Source organism: Nelumbo nucifera, chromosome 4 (genome assembly GCF_055504915.1).
Source record: "Nelumbo nucifera cultivar China Antique chromosome 4, China Antique-T2T, whole genome shotgun sequence".
In the NCBI taxonomy this organism is placed as follows: Eukaryota; Viridiplantae; Streptophyta; class Magnoliopsida; order Proteales; family Nelumbonaceae; genus Nelumbo; species Nelumbo nucifera.
In genome coordinates, this window is record NC_142652.1 from 4550144 (window position 1) to 4569417 (window position 19274).

The 19274-nt window shown below is 34.5% G+C and overlaps 1 protein-coding gene across 3 annotated transcripts; it reads left to right on the plus strand.

Annotated features, from left to right (window-relative positions):
- Positions 1-1272: 1272 nt before the first annotated feature.
- On the plus strand, positions 1273-17927 carry LOC104591760 (uncharacterized). Of its 3 annotated transcripts, XM_010250768.3 has the most exons (15): positions 1273-1629; positions 2488-2561; positions 4593-4679; positions 7219-7294; positions 9190-9257; positions 10461-10562; positions 12470-12559; positions 12659-12733; positions 12847-12879; positions 12961-13041; positions 13422-13484; positions 14829-14900; positions 15287-15331; positions 15440-15630; positions 17789-17927. In XM_010250768.3, exons 1-14 carry the CDS (start codon positions 1587-1589, stop codon positions 15620-15622), a joined length of 1092 nt encoding a protein of 363 aa, XP_010249070.1. In that variant the 5' UTR covers positions 1273-1586; the 3' UTR covers positions 15623-15630; positions 17789-17927. The 3 variants fall into 3 exon arrangements, with proteins under 3 accessions (XP_010249070.1, XP_010249069.1, XP_088759736.1); XM_010250767.3 differs by lacking the exon at positions 17789-17927 and having other exon boundaries at positions 15440-16041; XM_088903610.1 differs by lacking the exons at positions 14829-14900; positions 17789-17927 and having other exon boundaries at positions 15440-16041.
- Positions 17928-19274: the final 1347 nt, after the last annotated feature.

Consider the following 19274-nt stretch of genomic DNA (forward strand, 5'->3'; position numbering starts at 1 on the left):
GGATGTGCTGTGGGACGTTGTGGGGGGCTGATTTGAACTCTACATTTGTGGTGGATTTCACACTCGGCTTTTCCGTTGCATGACTGAATGACTCAAAGAATACAGTCTAATTTGCTGTGAACATGTTCACATATGGCTTAATCTGGCACCGGCCGCCAACATTGGTCTATCTACAATAGCCCCAAACCTTTGTGCAAGTTTGGTAGTACATGTTGTCGAACTTGTTGGGCGTCATTGAAGTCGTTTGAATGTTGCCATGGTTGGGTTGGTTTGATAGTCGGCGCATGCCTTCCTCAACCCCTCAGTGTACTTGGCAATTGGCATTGAGAGTGGGATTGAAATGCCAAGTTATCGTCGAACTTGTCGGGCATCATATTCATGACGACCTTTGTGGCCGATTGCCGACTTCCATAGCCAAGCAAACCAGTTTTCTTTGATCCAACAACTTGCCCAACAGGCACTTGTGGCTGCCCCCACTTTGGTCGATTTGAAGTAGGGCTTGCAATCCACTTCTATCCATTTAAAAGGTGCTATTTAACATTATTTATTAAAAATGACGTATTTATTAATTAATGGTATTTTAATCATTAATATATTCATTAACTATATCTATATTAATTAATTAATATTTTTAAAATAGTGACTACAATATTTTTTGTTGTAGATTCAACAATAGTGATGAGGCAGTTAAAATGGTTTGACATTATTTTAATAATTTATAGTTAAATTGACTTTTTTTAATGTGAGTGTTAATAAATTATATTAACTTTCTCTTTCATAAATTATATTGTTTATGATTATTTCCATAAACTATGTAATTAGCTTTATTTTGGACAATTTTATTATAATTTATTTTAATTTTCTTTATCAAATTGGTTGAACCATTAAACCATTATTTTGATTCTTTTAATTTATTTATAAGTTTTAATTATTTCAATTAACAAAACCCATGCGCACGGGTCCCAGTAGTAATATAATATAGATGAATTTAGCAATTTGCTAAGTATGTTCCAGAGGTTGCTCGTAGAGGACCATTAAGGACTAAGGTGGAAATTATCCGGTTTGGATAAATTCGACGTGGCAATATTTGGTGGGCCGAATTGGGTCTACCGAACGAACCGCCGATGGGTTGGTCTCAAGCCGTCGTTTCAGGACCGAGTTATCCGAGGATATGCAAGTACGTTTCCCATACGGGAGAGGTGGTGTGGGGCCTGGGGGGAGGGGGGACCAGGGGAAGGGGAGGGAGGAAGTAAAGCGTATTCTTCTCCGATCAAGGATCTCTCCGTGATTTTTTTCACGGAATAGAGGATTTCTACGTAAACATACGGATACGGTGAAGATCTTGTCAATACTAAATACGGTTGTTACACATTTACATCTTAGGTTGATTTCACTCCAAGGAGGCAAGGCAAGGAGACTATCGAACAAGAGGGGCAGAACCGCAGAATTTGAACCAGCAGACAAGCGAACAAGAGAGAGTTTGATAAACCAGCAGACAAGCGAACAAGCGAACCAGCAGAACTTCAATTTCTTGGGAAGGTCAATGCTTGATCAATTCGTACCAATCTGCTAGGGTTTCGCTGGCCATGTCGCTTCCTCTCGGGAAGCTCACCATCCTCGTTGGTGCAGGTTACTCTTCTCTCTTTTCTCTCCATGTTCGATATAATCTCTATGGCCATATTTATCTGTTTTGGTCAAGTTCTCTGTCTTTATGCACTTGAGATTCACTAGAATTTAGTCATAATTTAGTTACACTTTCCATATATCATCCTTTCCACTCTATCTTCTCATAGACATGAGTTTAGGGTTTGTGATAAACCCTAGGAGAATTAGCGACCAAGATGATCAAAGATATAGGGCAGACTTGCAAAGCTACATTATTGAAAGAGAAATTATGCTCAACACGATTCATCTTTATGATACTCAGCCGTCATGGTCTGTCTTACCATTACGTATCATGGAGTGATAAATTCTCTGCAGGAGACATATTAACCATGGACTGTTAAACTTCTTCCCCAGGTTAATGAGTGGTAGGTTTGTTTTTCAAAAAATATGCTCCATTTGAGCTGTAGAGGTACTGGTTGATATAATAGTTTCTGTTATACCTCCTCTCCTTTATTTTTATTTGGTTAGGTAGTTATACTGCAGACCTCTATGACAACCACTTGCGAACATATGCTTGAGCTGCCCTTGATTTCACTGTCAATCATATAAAGTAAACTGTGAAAGTTATACCATGGGAAGACTACTGAATTGGGCATTGTGATCCCTAAAACAGTATCCCCCCCCATCATAATGCACTGTCATAAAAATTAGACATTAGAAACTAATTTCTATTTCAGAAGTCAGTTTATTTGCATCTTTCCTCTTTTGAGATGTTCTTCGAACTTTAACTGAAAAGGCAATTTCACTTCCAAATGCTGTTTATTGATACCACTTGACATAAGTACTGTAGTGCTGACCAAATGAATCATATCTGTTTTTCAGGTGTTCTTGGATCTGTGCTTGCAAAGGAAGGGCGTATAGCAGATGTCTCTGACCTTTTTTCTGGTGCTTTTAAGGTATCTATTTTATTTTTCAACAACAGTGTAATTTAATTAGTTTGTTTGATATTTATTGTTGTCTGTCAAATACTTCAATTGTGCTTTCCTTCCTTTTTTTTTTTCTATTCTTCAATATTCATTTTGTCTCATTCAAGAGATTGACTTTCATGCCACACTACTTTTACTTAGAAGCATGAAATCTTGAAAAGAAGGAATCTAGCTTCCACTTACATAAATTGCCAAAGCATAAGTCATTAGAGATCTGCATGCATCTCCCATGCATCTCCCAAATATACATGGCTTTATGATACCATCATTATCAACATTTCACCTTAAAAAATTTGCATAGAGGGTTTTGTTTATACATATTGATGGTGCGCGATCTGGCTACTCCTAGTTGGAGGGCGATCCGAACTCCAATTGGGCAGTAAGTCGGATCAATCTGCAAAACAGTGGATCTGAGAACCCGGGGTAGCTAACCTGACGAGGTCGCTCCAATGCTTAAGTCAGTACTTATATTGTGAATGCTTGAAAGCTTGAGTGCTAGTGAGTAGAGTAATCACGTGTACCTTTGCCTTGAGGTTTCATGGCTTTATATACTGGAGTAGTCGTGGGCCTTACGAAAGAGCTCCGGGATCTCTGGGTTGTGGAGATAAGGTTTGTTCCGTTTTTGAAGGAGAGTAATGGGTTGATAAGGTTTATCGTTTACCTTCGATTCAGGCGGAGCCAGGACGAGTTCTCATCGTGATCTCGGAAAATTCGAGATCTGTTGGTTCATCGTGATCTCGAGAAATTCGGGATCTATTGGGAGACCTTTGGAGTCGGTTATGTGGTGTTTCGGCTCATTAGCTCCGATCTGGCACTTCGATTCTTTAGTCCCGAACTGGATTGGGTATCGAGGTGCCTCTACACCGAGGTGGTTTTTTGGACCGAGGTGGCTGAATACCCGAGCTCCAAATGTTGCGAACTGGGCTTGTTTGGCTAAGTTGTCACCCCTCGATCAGATTGCGCCTACGTGTCCCCTTCTTGCTAGGTCGTGCCAAATCACCCTTCATCACATAGCATTTGGTGACAAAGATATGCATGTATTTGCAGAGGTGGCTTTCAGTGTAACTATGACACTATTAAGCCTCAAAAGAAAATTATGTCTTGAAGTCAAGAGTTTGATAACATAGTTGAGAAGGGTATTGCCTTGAACTAAAATATGTCAAAATGTGTTTTTATCTTATCTTTTCTTTTTTTTTGGGGAGGGGATTGGAATATTCTAATCTGTTTTATCATGCCAGTTTTAAGGGCTATTGCTTGGTGTTGTGATAAAATCTCAGGCTGTCAAGCATGAAAATGTGGGTTTAAATCTGGAAGTGGCTACTTTGTGTAAAAATATGCAGGTTTAGCTTTGTATCCAGTCTATCCCTCCCATCCCAGATAGCTAGGACTAACAGGTAATCAGTAATGGCCCTTTTTTAACATGTGGTCAAAATTTGTTGCCTTATGGAGTTTCAAGTAGCCTTGGTTGAATTAACATTTGAGAAATTAAAGATAGGTGGCTGAGAAGGAAGGGTAATCTGATCTTTCTAGTAATGAATGGTTTTATTAAGAGGAGAAAATTTAAGAGCACAGAATTAATAAAATTGATGGTCATTGATAAAAAAAAGGAGTACAGCTAAGGGGCACAACAAAGGGATAGTTGAAGCCTTCTCCCATTCATATTCCTTCAATTTCTAATAGATACTCCCATTTGAGATCTTTTGTATAATTATATTCTTTCACTACCCTCTATTTGGCTCTTTCACTTTCCTTTTTTTTGATGAATAATGAGAAGTTTTAATAATAGAATTATAAGAGATACACAGAGAAGGTTCCCAAAAAGAGGTGCGAGATGCAGTTCACTTTCCATTTTAGATGATCTATTACTGCAAATTTGTACAAAATGAAAGAAAGTTGCTTTGATTTCTAGAGTCTAACTACTTTCTCTTTTAATTTATACATGTTTTTTTGGGGTATAACATTCTAAATGCTGTAGCTCCATTATTTGCACTTTTTAAACAGATTGTCTGGAAGCAACTTAAGAGAGATGATTCTCCCATGTCAAGGGTGTCAAGGGCCAAGCCACAAAATGATTCACTCCTAGCACAGGTTTACATGCTTTATTCCTTTCAATCTGTCATAATTATGTATTATTCTTTTAAACTATGGGAAGTTCTATGTCATAGTTGTCAAGGCGACGCCTAGGCAACAAGGCGCCCTTTGAGGCTCGCCTCGCCCAATCGCCTAACAGTTTTCTACTTCCTACTTTAAAATATTTTTTTATTCATTCTTTTTTGAGATTATAATTATAAAATAGACATTATTAAACTAAAATAATCATTTTTTTGTGTTTATATACTAATTTCTTTTTATTATTTTCTTATTTATTAGGGTTTAATCAACACAAACATTGCTAAATGCTGTATTGAACCCTCAAAGACTTAAAAACCTGAACCAATAAATTAGGAAGAACTAAAAATTTTATCTAATCAGCACATTTTCCTGAACCAATAAATTACTACTACTACTACTACTACTAAGGGTTCAGCCCCTATATTTTTTGAATTTTATTTTCCTTCTTCCTTTTCTTCTCATTGGTTTTCTATACTTTAATATGAAGTTTATACTTTTCTTATGAAAACCATGAATAATTATTAAAGAAATATGGTTATGGTACCTAGGGAACTACCCTAGGATCTATTTTTTAACATAAAAAAAAGTGATCGCCTAGGCGATTAGGCGACTAAGCGCCCCCCAGTCGCCTAGCCTCGCCTTGGCGCCTTGAAAACTATGTTCTATGTGCATATTTACCAACCACATATTTGATTTACCTGTAATCTATTCTAGTTCTGCGAGTGAAGGGGCAGTACCTCAGTAATGATATTTAATCTGCTATGGATATTTACCTAGGAACATGCTGGAAATACATTTTAAATAGTGCCCTATGTGATGAACTTTTCATTTGATCCTTGATGAACTTTCCTAAAGTCAATTGTTCAATGATTTTGTTTGATTATTGGATATTTATCTAAATATTTGCATGGGAGATTTTGCAGAGATGTCAAAATTGATGAAGGAACTTCTTGGACTACTTGACCTTTTTTTTTGGTCAAGTGATTGACTCTGACACCAGGCTGAAACTCAAGTGATGCACAATTTTAAACACCAGAAAAGATGCTTTGGGTGTTTAACCGATATTAGGAATCTAATAATTATTTAAATGTTATGTTATCTGATATTGTTTTACCTTTAATATATCACCAAATATTTATGTTTAATGTGTACTTTTTCATTATGATTTGTGTTGTCAAAATATTACGATTTACAATACAATGCACAATTTGAATCTTGAATGCCAATGGTTTTGATTTGAATCTTATGTCTGAATCCTTTTCTGCAAAAATCTTATGATTTTTGTTTGAATTTTATGATTTGATTCATAAATCTCATGATTTATACAATTCCTGCAGTTCAAATCAATTCAATTAAGAATTAGTTCTCTACTTTGTCATTTTGTTTTGTTTATATTCATTTTTGTCAAGGGCAACTTGTTTTAAGGACCTTACTAGAAATTGATGTATTTATGTTTTTTTATGAGTAATTGATTTATTTATGTTATTTAAGACCATATATTGAGTTAGGTTTATTTTATCATATGTAGGATATAGAGCCATTGTATGTGGATTATTTGACTTTCAAGTTGATTATGTCATTTTAGACTTCTATTGCATAAGTGGTAAATTCCATTGTTTTAGGTACTTACATGGTAAATATGGATTAAAAAACAACAGAATCACTTTTCTATTTATATTTTTCCTTCTAGCATATCTATATTTAATTTTTTGACAAGTTTTTTAAAAATAGAAATAATCTTACAATTTATGATACAATTCACGATTCAATTTGATTCAACTTTTTTTTATGATTTACGATATGATAATGATTTTCAGAACATTATGGTAGCATAGGAACTTATCATGAAGATAAAATGCAACATCATCCAATCAAAATGTGTTCTGTCTGTTGCACATAATGAATCTAGAAATAGTGAAGTTTTGGGATGATAAGCACAGCAGGACTTGTTTGTGCGAATATCCTAGTTCCTCGTTTTCTCTCTTCCCCCACCCTTTTCTTTTTCATTTGCATGTGGCCCTAGTTATATGATATCTTGACTTTCATGATGTGTCAAAGAGCAATTAAATTTTCCTTGATATTTCCCCAGTACTCAACTCCATTCAATAGAGTCTATTCCCAACTATTTTAGATGACTGCATGAGTTCTCTTGGGAGGGGCTATTGCTTGGTGAAATGCTAAAATCTCAGACTGACAAGCGTGACAATGCGGGTTTGTGTCTGAGAGCAGCCACTTTGTGCAAAAAAAAAAAAAAAAATTGTGGGAAGGTTAAGTCTGTATCCAGTCCCCTCCCAAGACCCCAAATAGTTGGGATCAACATTGGGTAATGACCATTTATTACAATGTTTGTGTCATTATGGCTGGTATTATTACAAGAACCTAATGGAATTTTCTTTTAATGATATGCTTCAACCTCCAATCATTTTTGAAAAATTGAAAGACATATTTGTACCTATTTAGGCTGGAAATAAAAATGCATGCTGGATATAATGATAAAATACTTGTTATTTCACAGGTCAATAGCCTGAGGGAAGAACTTCAACTCTTGGCATCAAATAGATCAGTTACGATTGTAACTGGAAGTGCGTCAGGTTGGATCATCACAATCTTTCTCATACTAGTTTACTGCACTCAGGACTGATCATTTGTTATATGAACAATTTCACAAGATATATTGCAATTATTGTCAGTTGTTTTTGAGAAAATATTGCATATGTATCACATGAGTTAGGGTGTGGCTGCATCTTGCACCTTCCTAGGGAAGCTTGTAACATTTTTTATCCATTGCTAATAAAATCTGTTCATTTATAAAAGATAAAAATAAAAATAAAAATCACATGAAAAAAACTAGAGTACATGAGGAGACCATTTTCCACAATCCAAGCCTTCATCTCTAAAGGAATGGAAAGCTAATATTGTATCCACTTATATGTCTGCTCTGGAATTCTTCAGCCAGCATGGAGTATAAAAATATAGTCCTTAAATTCTTTATAAAGAATTTTGCAAGAATATGTGGTTGTCAAAGCAAAGGTTTTCTCCAGCACCACAATTTGCATTGGCAGCTTCCATTCTAGGAAGCCCGCTTTTTTTAATTCTCTCGTTACAACAGGATGATTATGTAACTCCTCTTATTAGTTTGTTGGACGACTTCATTGATAACATGCTTTTGATCCTCCTCATGGTCATTCAAATACAGTTCCACCATCTTTAATGTAATCAATTCTCTGGAATAGTGATATTTGATTCCATACAGCTTCCAAGGAATTTCAGAAAATGAAAATATATGAAATAGAAACAGGTATGGTTTAGATATGTGGCTATCATTTTTCGCTTCATGGGGCTACACAATGGGGGTAGCCCATCCCCCCATCCCCTTAAACCCCCCAACCCTGATGGTACCGGGATTTGATCCCAGGTCTCTGCTACGAGTCAGAGATCCTATCAACTGAACCATTGTTAGTTGGTAGATATGTGGCTATCTAAACTAACTAAAAAGACAAAGAAAAAAAGCAAAAGGGGGTTAATTTGCTTTTATGATGATAACCTAATGTTTTAAAAGTGCAAAGCACAGGTGCTTTTTTGAAGCAAGATGCAAAATGTTTAAAGTCTTCAAAAAAGTAAAAGATTCAATATAAATCAAGAAAATTGTTAAAATGGATTAATTTAGAAATAATGCAAACTTTAATTTTAAACCAAATGCTTTAAAAAGTCTATTATCTCAAATTAAAATATACAAACATAACATATAAAACATGTTCAAAGTGAAAATGCAAAAATAAAATCAAAATAGCATATAAAACATATCTAAGCACTCAGCAATTCAAGCATGTCAAACTTTCAATTTCTTTATTTCTTTCCCAATTGCATTATTTCTAATCAATTGCATTATTTCTAATAGCCAATGTGATGTTAAACATCTTTGATTCCTAATTCTAAAGCCACCTCTGTACCAAGCCCCTTGAGGCAAGACCAAACAAGTCCATGGTAGGGTCTTAAATTCTTAATCCCTACAAAAAATGGTTTCATATTTTTAATTATCTTATAAAAAATGTTTTGTATTAAGAAGAATGAATGTACCTTGCCCAGGTGAGGTGCATTTTTAATGGGGTTTCCCTTGGGCCTAGATGAGGCACATACCTTGAAATGCGCCTCGCCTGTGTGCCTAGGCGTGCCTCTTAAATCACTGTGATAACCCTATTTCAGTTAATGAATCAGATACGCAACAGAAGGCATCATAAGCATTACCCAGTCAACTAGGCACTCTTGTTTTTTTTTTGGGGGGGGGGGGGCTGTAGTTGCCTTTTTACTTGCTTATGTACATATTGTATGCCTTTCGGCCTTTTTCTTTTCTATTTATTTCCCCCTGCTTAGCATCTAAAGAAATGCACCCTTTCTTACTCATCTTATTTTAGAAGCATTAGTAATGCTTAATCTGTGTTACTCTACTGATTTAGGATATACTTTAACCAGTTTCCATCATATGCAGGTTCCAAGTTCTATGGTGTGCCAGTTGTTCTTGTTGTAGTTGTAGGATATGGGTATATGTGGTGGAAGGTAATTGATCTCCTCTTTTTAAGAGCTCTGTTATGTCTCATAACTCTTAGAACGTGAGACCTTTTTGTGAAATTTAATTTATGCATGCCAGTTAATTAAGGAAACACTGAAGGAACCGGACCAAATTTCTTATTTGGTTATTTCAGTTAAAACCGGATACCAGAACTGGAATTTTTGTTTTCAACCAAAATATTATCACCCTCTAGTCAAGATATCATACATATTTATTGTTGGGCTGTATACAAGCTGAGAGTTAACTAGCTTCACTTGTGGGTTGGGTGTTTTCATGAGTTGGTAGAGCCATAGAGTTCACCCCTTCAAAAGGGAGAGTGTTTGCTGAGCTTAGGCTTTCTTATGTCTTTTTGTATAGCTGGTTGAAGGGCTTAACAATCCCAACAAAAACAAAATACCATCCACATGATTTGACTAAAAGACAACTGAAGCCATGGATTGCTACTAAAAGATATAAATGCAGCTATAATTGGGGAATAGGGAAAGATAAGTTACCATGTGGTATGAAGGCAAAGTATTTAGGTGTACACAAGTGTCAGGAGTGCCAACTTCTAGAAATTGTGGCATGGGGAAATAGCTAAGAAATACTAAATTACCTAAATAATATAAAACTATATTAAAACAAGAGCATAAAGAAGCTTATAAAAAAAAAGGACATAAAGAAGAAATCAATGAAAAAGAACATAAAAAGAAAAAGAACCCAGAAACTCTCTGTCTCCGCACTTCATTGGATATATTCTTTCCCATGACACAATTGCGGAGGCAAAACTTTTTTTACGACTTTTTAAAAGCTTTTTCTTAGAGCATCACTAGCATGATTAAGTAACTGTGCTGCTAAGTGTTAGCAGGCAGGACTCGATAGTTTGGAATGTCTGTTGACACCTTTTTTTTTCTGCTACCCCCAGTGTTGTAGGCTTCTCAGAAATCTCAGAAACCTGTCCACTTTTCTTTTACCTTTTCTTATAAAAAAATAAAAAGAAAATCTGAAACTGATAAGATGTAGGTATGCAAATTGCAAAATACATACATATGTCCAGGTATCCTGTAGCATTTTCCCAATTTTTTTATTTGTTACTATCATACTTGAGAGATATTTGCATCAGATGGTCCATCATGGAGACTATTTTCTGGTAGCTGTTTCTTTTGCAGTTATCTGATGCTGTAAGTCATTGCTTCTCTGAACTTTTTCAGGGCTGGAAGCTATCTGACATGATGTTTGCAACAAGACGCAGCTTATCTGATGCTTGCACAACTGTTGCTAAGCAACTTGAGCAAGTTTCTTCATCTATTACGGCAAGTTTTCCATTTATTTTTTGGGTCTTCTTCCTTGAATATTTGGTATCAAGATACATTTCTGTTCAAGTTATACTTGATTGTTACAATGACATTTTTTCTTTACTATAAATGCATATATTTGATCATGTAAAAGTGGAGAACGTCAATAACATGATGTTCCAATCATTTACGCTAATGAGGTTTTATTTTTTTCTGGATCTAGATTTGAATATCATCTTTTACTTCTTTTCATAAGTGGCACTTACATTATATTTTGTCTATTCCTAAAAGTAAAATATTTATTTGCTTATCTCTTTTTCTTGTTTCTCTTCCTTCTCCTGCTTTCTTTCTTCACAACCAAACATGGTATTGGGGAAAAGGAGCAGAAGAAAGATTTCTCTTTGCTGGGCAAAGACCAACTCCAATCAGACCATATACTTCACTTGATTCTCCTTTGTCATCCTTCACCTCTAGGTAAACATGGCTTTTTAGCAAAGAAGTTCTGAGCGAACCAAATACAATTGAACTACATTAACTTATCTCAGTAACCATCTAAACAAAAACTTCAGATTGAATTATTTCATTTCTTGTTGCTTTATTTAGAATGCAATTTATCTCGTTTTCGAGATAATTTGTTCTAGGTCTAAAGTTACGCAGCACATCTCTTTTGATTCAGGTGGTTCTCAAGAACAAATTACATTGTACTTGTGTCCAAGTTCCAGCTGTATGATTAGGCCTGACACTTTACATACTGAATATAATGGTTATTTAGGCAGTTTATTGACTGATTGATTGTAAGATTTTAGAAATTAGAAGTACGGAAGCAGTAAAAGAAAAGTATCATGGTTGTACTTGAGTTTAAGAGAATTCAAACAACCAATCAGAAAAAAAAAGGAATGGATACATAAGTACATTCCAAACCGCAGTCTGTGTTTTGGGATGATTGGATTATCTAATTCACCAAAGTGTTGACAAACTTTTGGTGTATGGGACTCTCTCTCTCTCTGATCAGCAACAGTAATTACTTTCATTAATTTATACTTTAATTTGTTACATTTAAATTTCTGTTATTGCATTTAAATGTAATTTACATTTAAAAAAGTTAGCACTTGAATACCATGTACAACAGCATCAAAATTAAGTTGAAGTACATTTCTTTTGGGAGCACTCAACAAAATGTTGAAAAAGAAAAGGGTTGCCCATACCTTTTACTAAAAAAAGGTATAAACTTAAATGATTTTCTTGTTCCAAGCATATTAGGATTTACTATCCTCTATGATTAAGGTGAACGGTGAACCCTTGTGAGGCACACTCAATGAGATCATCCAACAGAAGGGTTCATCCTAGATACAGTTGGATTTCCCTGTTCTTCCATTGTAATGTTCTTTTAACAATTCATAAAAAGAGCTGGATCAAGAAAGTTCTTGCAACTACATTTTTTTGGTAAATTTCTTGCAACTACTCATCAAAATCATAAATAAATAAAAGAAATTAAAAAGAGTTGTCTTTGATGAATCAGATAGTCCAGCATTACAATTTAAATTATATCTCCCATTACATTTAAATGTAATGAAATTATATTTAAATTAGATTATCTAATCCATTGTATCTCCCATTATAAGTCAGCCCCAAAAAGTTGTTCCCTGTTAACTCCTTGCTTTGTATGGGAGAGTCTCTTTATCTTTTATTACCCAAGTGTCCTTGTGGATTTGGTTCCCTGGAAAGTGAGAAGAAAATTTTCTTACTTGCCTTCTAAGGAACCAAAATAGCCTGTTTAAGATAAGTAGGAAAAAGAAAAAAAAGATAAAAAGGGAATATTTATCTCTTGGTTAACCACATTGTCTTTCTTACATAGAACAGCAAAATGTTATCAAGAATCTATTTTACACTTCCACTGCTTAGACTAAATTTGCTCGTCTTTACAGGCTGCCAAGCGACATCTATCTTCAAGAATTGACCGTGTAGATAGTAATTTAGATGAGTGTGCAGAAATTACTGCTGCTACCAGAGAGGAGGTGGGATCAGCTTTGCTTTACTCTAATCACAAGGTCTTTCTCTTTTAGTAGTTTTCAAATTAAGTGCAGAATGAACGATATGTAAATCTACCCTTGTAGGTTTCCCAACTACAAGGAGATCTGAAGATGTTAGGCGTGGATGTTGAGTCTGTTCATCGTGTTGTCCAAACTCTGGTGACTGAACTCTACTCCTCTAATTTGAACACACATTTTTCTGTTGGTTAAAAATGTATATATGTTGGTCTTTGGATGGAGGAACATCTTATGCAAGCTGTTTATTGTCACAGGAGATAAAAATTGGTAGAATAGAAGGGAAACAGGTACTTCTTTTAATTTTCACAAAAGAACATTCCCAAAGTTATCTATGATTCTTTACATTTCATTATCAAAATTTGTTTCAGGATCTTACTAATGAAGGAGTTAAAAGATTGTGTAATTTTGTCTGGAACTTGGAGAACAGCAGACCTACTGACCGCATTCAGGCATGAATTAAACTCCTCCTCCCCCACGCCCTTCCATGGATATTATTTGATCTGTCATGTTATATTTTGTGGTTTATACTTGCTACTTATCATGGCTTCATAATATTTTTTTTGGGATAAATCATGGCTGCATAATATTTTAAATATACTTATCATGGCGGCATAATATTTTAAATATACCTAATTCATGCTGTCAAATTTAACACTTAGTAAGCACAACTTTCTCTTCATGATTTACACAGATGTTCATATTTCTTAATTGAATGTTGAATGTTCAGATTGTTCTTTAGAGCTCCCCCCACCACACACACACACAAAAAAAAAAGGAAAAGGAAAAAAAAACACCTACTTTCTCTTATTGTGCTGTTTCTGCCCTACAGGCATCCTCATCAAGTTCTTCCAGGTTGCCTTTTGAACTTCCACAAATTACACCAACATCAAGGGTAAGTATCCATTTAAGAGAAACCAATATTTTATGCTAACATGGTTCATTCATCTTTTAATACAATAAAATTTTCAAAGGATATGGAACTAAAATTACAATTACAAAACCAATATTTTTATGTATGGCTTAAGAATTTAAGATCCTAATATGGGCTTTTTTGGTGTTGCCTCAAGGGACTTGGTACAAAGGTGGCTTGTAGAATTAAGAGTACATTAGCTATTTGAAGAAATGTGACTGGAAAAGAAATAAAAAGATTGACAGTTTCTCATGTTTAATGTGTCAACTGGCTGATTGGTAAGGCCTCCTACTGGTTGTAGCGGAGGCTTGGGATTGAATCCCACCTGCACCAAGGTTTGGGGGGTTATGGGTTGAAGGATGGGTTACCCCCCATTGTGTACCCCCACCCCCCATGGAGCATAAAAAAAAAAAACAGTTTCACATGTTTGAATATGTTTTATGTCATAATTGCTTTTATTTTTTACATATTTTGTTTTAATTTTAATTTGAGCCAATAGAATTTTTAAAACATTTGTTTAAAATTTAAGTTTGTATTTTTAGAAATTTATACTATTTTAATTTTTTATTTATTTTGAACTTTTTTTTACATTTTTTTATTCTTTTGCTTTTTTGGATTTTTAAAAAATCTTGTGCCTTGTTTCAAAACATTTTTTTTTATTTCTCAAATCTCTTCACCTTATGCATCATCTTTCACTTGCATAAAGTTTTTTTTTTTTTTTTGTTATTATAAAAAAGAAAGGGAATCAGGATCCACTTTACTCAGACAAATAGTATACACTGTTGGGTTGGATGATGATTCCTTCCTACCAGGCTGTTTTTTCTTAGTGTTGTATCTCCATCATGTCCAGATAGAACCAGGAAATGGGTAAACAAGGTGAATATTGAAGCATTTAACTCAACAAGTCACTAGTTACATGTATTCGGGTATCATAGCTCACAATGTATCCCAGGCTGTTTTTTCTAGTGTTGTATCTCCATCATGTCCAGATAGAGCAAGGAAATGGGTAAACAAGGTATATTGAAGCATTTAGCTCAACAAGTCACTAGTTACATGTATTCGGGTATCATTTAGCTCAACAAGTCACTACATTTGCAGCAATCAGATTGTTCCATCTTTTCTAAAATCCCCAGGTTTTTCTCCTGCAAGAATATAGAACTGATAAAAAGGAAGGTAAACTAATATAAAGTTATAAACTATTTATAATGAAAAGTAGGTTTGTTTCTGAGGGGATGTTGAAACAGTTGCTTTTAATCAATTATGCTTTTTGTGTGCATTACTTGATCACTTCCTCCATTACCTTGTTACTCCTTTTGTCATTGGCAGACTGAGTCTTTGCCAGCAAAAGTTCTATCTCTGGAACCTCCGTCTCCACCTGCATCAAATGAATCTCCCAAGGTTTGTAGACTTTTTAAATGTGTAGTAGTGCATCAAATGGTTGCAGCAAGCTATCCTGCTGCAATATTTCAGGTGGCCAGGGTATAGAGGCAGTCAAGGACTCAAGGGGAAAAACCAGGATTAATAATTAAATCAGTTTGATCTGGTGAGTGGTGACTAGACCTGTTCATGGGCTGGGCTTTGGGCTCAGTCTTTGGGTTGGGCATATTCATATTTTTGACAAAAGCTATGCCCGAGCCAGGCCCATGAACAGGTTTGGTACTAATCTCCTACTGAGACCCATGTCGGCCCATTCATCCTAATCTATAGATCTTCACACCTCACATGTGATTTCATTATGTTTATAAGAGTGAAATTGATTATCTAATTAGATTTCCCTTGTGCAGCTGTCACGTCCACTACAGAATGCTGTCCCAGCGTCAGGCTTGAAGGTTTTAATTCCATTTTATTTTTACGTCCTTTTAGTTTCAACTCCAATATATTATAGCTCTTCAATACATCCATGCACCATGTGTTAAATTTTAGCTAACCTGTATCAGGAGCTACAAGGAATTTCAGATTCAACTACTTCATCAATCCAACCTGAAGTTCCAAATGCGACCCGTGTTTCAGAAGATAAAAGCAATTGCTCTTCAAGTTCCCGTCAGTCTGGATGGAAGCTCCCTAGCCTAAATGCATCTTTTCTTACCAGAACGCGCAGTGCGACTTACTCTTTCAAGTAGCAAATGGGGTACGATGATATACCCTTTCAGATTGATGCGACTTTGTAGTTTATTATACTGTATATGATTTAAATCTCTTCTGTTGAGGGGGGGGGGATTCAGTTTTGCCATATGGAATAAACTCATTATAGGGAGTGCTCGGCTATATATGCCAAAATAGGACTGAGCACAGAATTTTGTAGATCGCCATCTAAGCATTTAGAGATTCATAAATTGTATTTGCTCTGCCTAAAATGATAGAAGGTTGTCATTCGACATTGTAATCCAAGAGAATGGTGGTGACGGCAGGGGGAGATGAGGGCAAAAGTAAATTAAGAAATAAAAAGTCCAGAAATTATCAATGTTAAAGATCGAAATTGATATTTTGATTTTCTAGGGTATAGTGGTGGTATACATGAATATCTTAATGTTTCTCTAAATTCGCAGTATTTTCTTAGTGAATTCCTGTTTTTCATACTATGAACTTTTAAGCTATGTATTTCTCATGGCTTGATATTAAGAAGCTGCCTGGTTAAATGTGAGGTTGTTTACTTGCTTTCGGTGATCCATTCATGGTTAAAACACCGGGACGTGCCGCTGGGCGAACGTGGCCAGCAATGTGGACTTGATGTAATCATGTAATTCAGATATAAGAGAATTTCAGACCTCAGAGTTTGGAGTAGGTAGATTAAAATATTGACACGATACGCTCAATATGGGGTGTATCGTATTGGTATCCATAGGGAAAGATATCGGACACACCACGATTGACACTATCGTGTTAGTCGTTTATATCGGTTTGATATACCATTGTATCAGCACGTATTGCAGCGTATTGGCCGATACACGCTCTTGCACGTTCAAGAGTGCAAGGATCTTAACCATCAAGCCACCTTCCATTTTGTGATAATGAATGAAATAATGCTTTTATTTACATTGATTATTACATTTAATCTAAACAAATAGAATATTCAATTACTCCAAGTACAAATTAACAAGAATAATATTCAAAATTATTATTTTATAAAACAATAAAATAAATAATTTATCAAATCCATATATGATTTTTAATTTCAATATATTTATACAAATAAAAATATTATTAATAGAATAATTATTTTAATATTTAGAATTATTTATGTAGACTTGATAAATTATAATAATTATTTTATAAATTATTAATTAACATTTCATGAATTAAATAACAATGTATTTATTATTACAAAGATAAAATATTGTTTATAAAACATTTGAGAATATAATATAAATTGAATCTACCAAACCCACTAATCTATATTTGAATAAAAATTAATTTTTTTATTTTAAAAAATTCATAAAAATAAAAAATATTAATAATGAACAATTATTTTAGTAATTAAAATTTATGAATTTTCATATGATATGCATCTTCAAAATTTTATTTACATTTTATATAAACATATTTATTGTTTACAAAAGTGAGTATTATTTACCGAACATTTTTGAATTAATTTTTAGTTGAATTTTTTGTTGATGTTAAAAATTTAAATAGTAAAATAAAAATAATTGATATAATAATTCAAATATAATGGTTGCATATTTTTTGTGCCTTGGATTTTAATAAAAATAAAAATTGATGCATTATTAATAAAATTGTATAATATCTATACATCCCATTATATCAATAATAATATATTTCTTCAGATATACCATTAAAATATACAATTCCTATGCATTTATATGTTATTTATAGTTATTTTGACATTAAACTTGAAGTTACTAATATAATTATTGAATTTATATGCATTTCCTTGGCGTATCCAAGCATTTTTATATTTTTCATCCATATCCATGCGTTTCTCAAGCGTATTCTTATCCGTATCCATATCCATGTTGTTCGGTACGATACCTGATACTGATAATTTAATCCTTGGTTTAGACATAATATCACTATCATTTTAGCTAATGATACCTCAAACTTTATTGTTTTTGACTTTTTGTTGTTAATAGATCTAGGTGAATAGAAAATGTATGTCTGTATTGCATATGGGTGAAGAGAAAATTAGGAAGTTGTTCAGCACTTCAGCTTTAGAAAGAAGTGGTATTGCATTTAAAATAAAAGGTACATTCTATAGTGTTGTTTGGAAACTCAGAAACATCACTTGATTACTGCAGAAGAATGACTGAGCTTAGGCCTTTTTTATGCAGTGACAGGAAAATTTGAACAGGCCGAGGGACGTTATCCTGGTGAAATCTCAAATTATGGATCTGACCAAGTGTTCTAGAGATGAGGAAGGAAACTTTGCAAGGAACATGTGATTAAAGTAACATAAGAAACGTATTTTGGTTGCTTGAATGGATCCGATGGCAACAATGGGCATTTATCCTTTTTAGACCTCACCAATGTACTGAACATAATGAGTGATCCACAGATGGGTTTCCCATTATAAATCGATTCTTGCGAGTGGAGCTCATTTTTAGCAATAGAGGCTCTTATTTTGGGGGTCCTAATTTCTCTTTTCATAATTCCCCTTTTAATTATCTGCCCTTCTTAACCAAAGTGATTCTTGCCTTCATCGCAAAAGGGCTTGGTTAAAAATCTAATAGAATCACTTCATCTGCCATTGTTATAAACAAATCTAAAGACTTCAAGATATAAACCACAAAAGCTAGGTCAAAGTTGTGTTTCGACTAATATATATTTTTAAACACAGTAGAGATTGTATTTTTTAATACAAAATTAAAATTAAAAAAAAAATTTATTAACGGAGGTAAACGTACGAATCCTTTCCCTCAACTGTCGCACGGTTAGCCACTCTATTCCTGTACAGCTGGCATAGCTTAATATGGATGTAAGTGCAGCACAAAATGCAGAACAAGTGCAGGAAATCAAGAATTCATCATGTATTTATAAAAAATAGATCTATCATCTGAATTGGTCAATTACTGTGGGTGAGCCATATCCTTCGATAATCGATGAATTTATACATTGATATTGGCAACCAAGCACTAACAAAACAATGATAAGCATGATCAGATTACTTGCACAAGTATTCATGAGTTATTCCATTCCACTCGTTATAGGAGCTAGAAAGGAAAGACTGAGCTCCAAAGACAATTAAAGGGTCAGATGGTCGAAAGGCATCTAATCTGTGTTTAGTACGTAGTAGGTGATCCCTTAATAAGCCCAATTCAATCGGAAGAACCTACTTCATAGTCCTGTGAATCTGTGATAAAGGCATCCGCCATTGTAACATGTGCAATTGCATGAGAGGTGTTCTTATAGGACTGAATTATTAAGGTGGAACATTCACCACCTTGTTGCCGTTAAGAGTCCAAACCAAATTACAGCCCCCTCATAATAGCCGTTAGAGAAACAACGGTGTTATTTGTACCACGTAACCGTCTTTCATAAATCCACGTTTAAGTTTTTATTTTTTGTAAGAGTTTCTCATCAACATGGACTGTTAATTTACTTTTATTTTTATAAGGGAACAACCGAAAAAGATGAGCTAATATCGGAGTAGTACGAAGATGGGTTCCTTTAAGGCTAGGAATAAGCCGTAAGTCTTGTAACAGAGAAAAATAGGGATAGATAGAGATACAAACCATGAGAGGATCACAAGAACAAGAAGGCGAACTGCAACAGCAATTCAAGAATCTAGAGCAGGAGTGGCACTCCTACAACTACAAA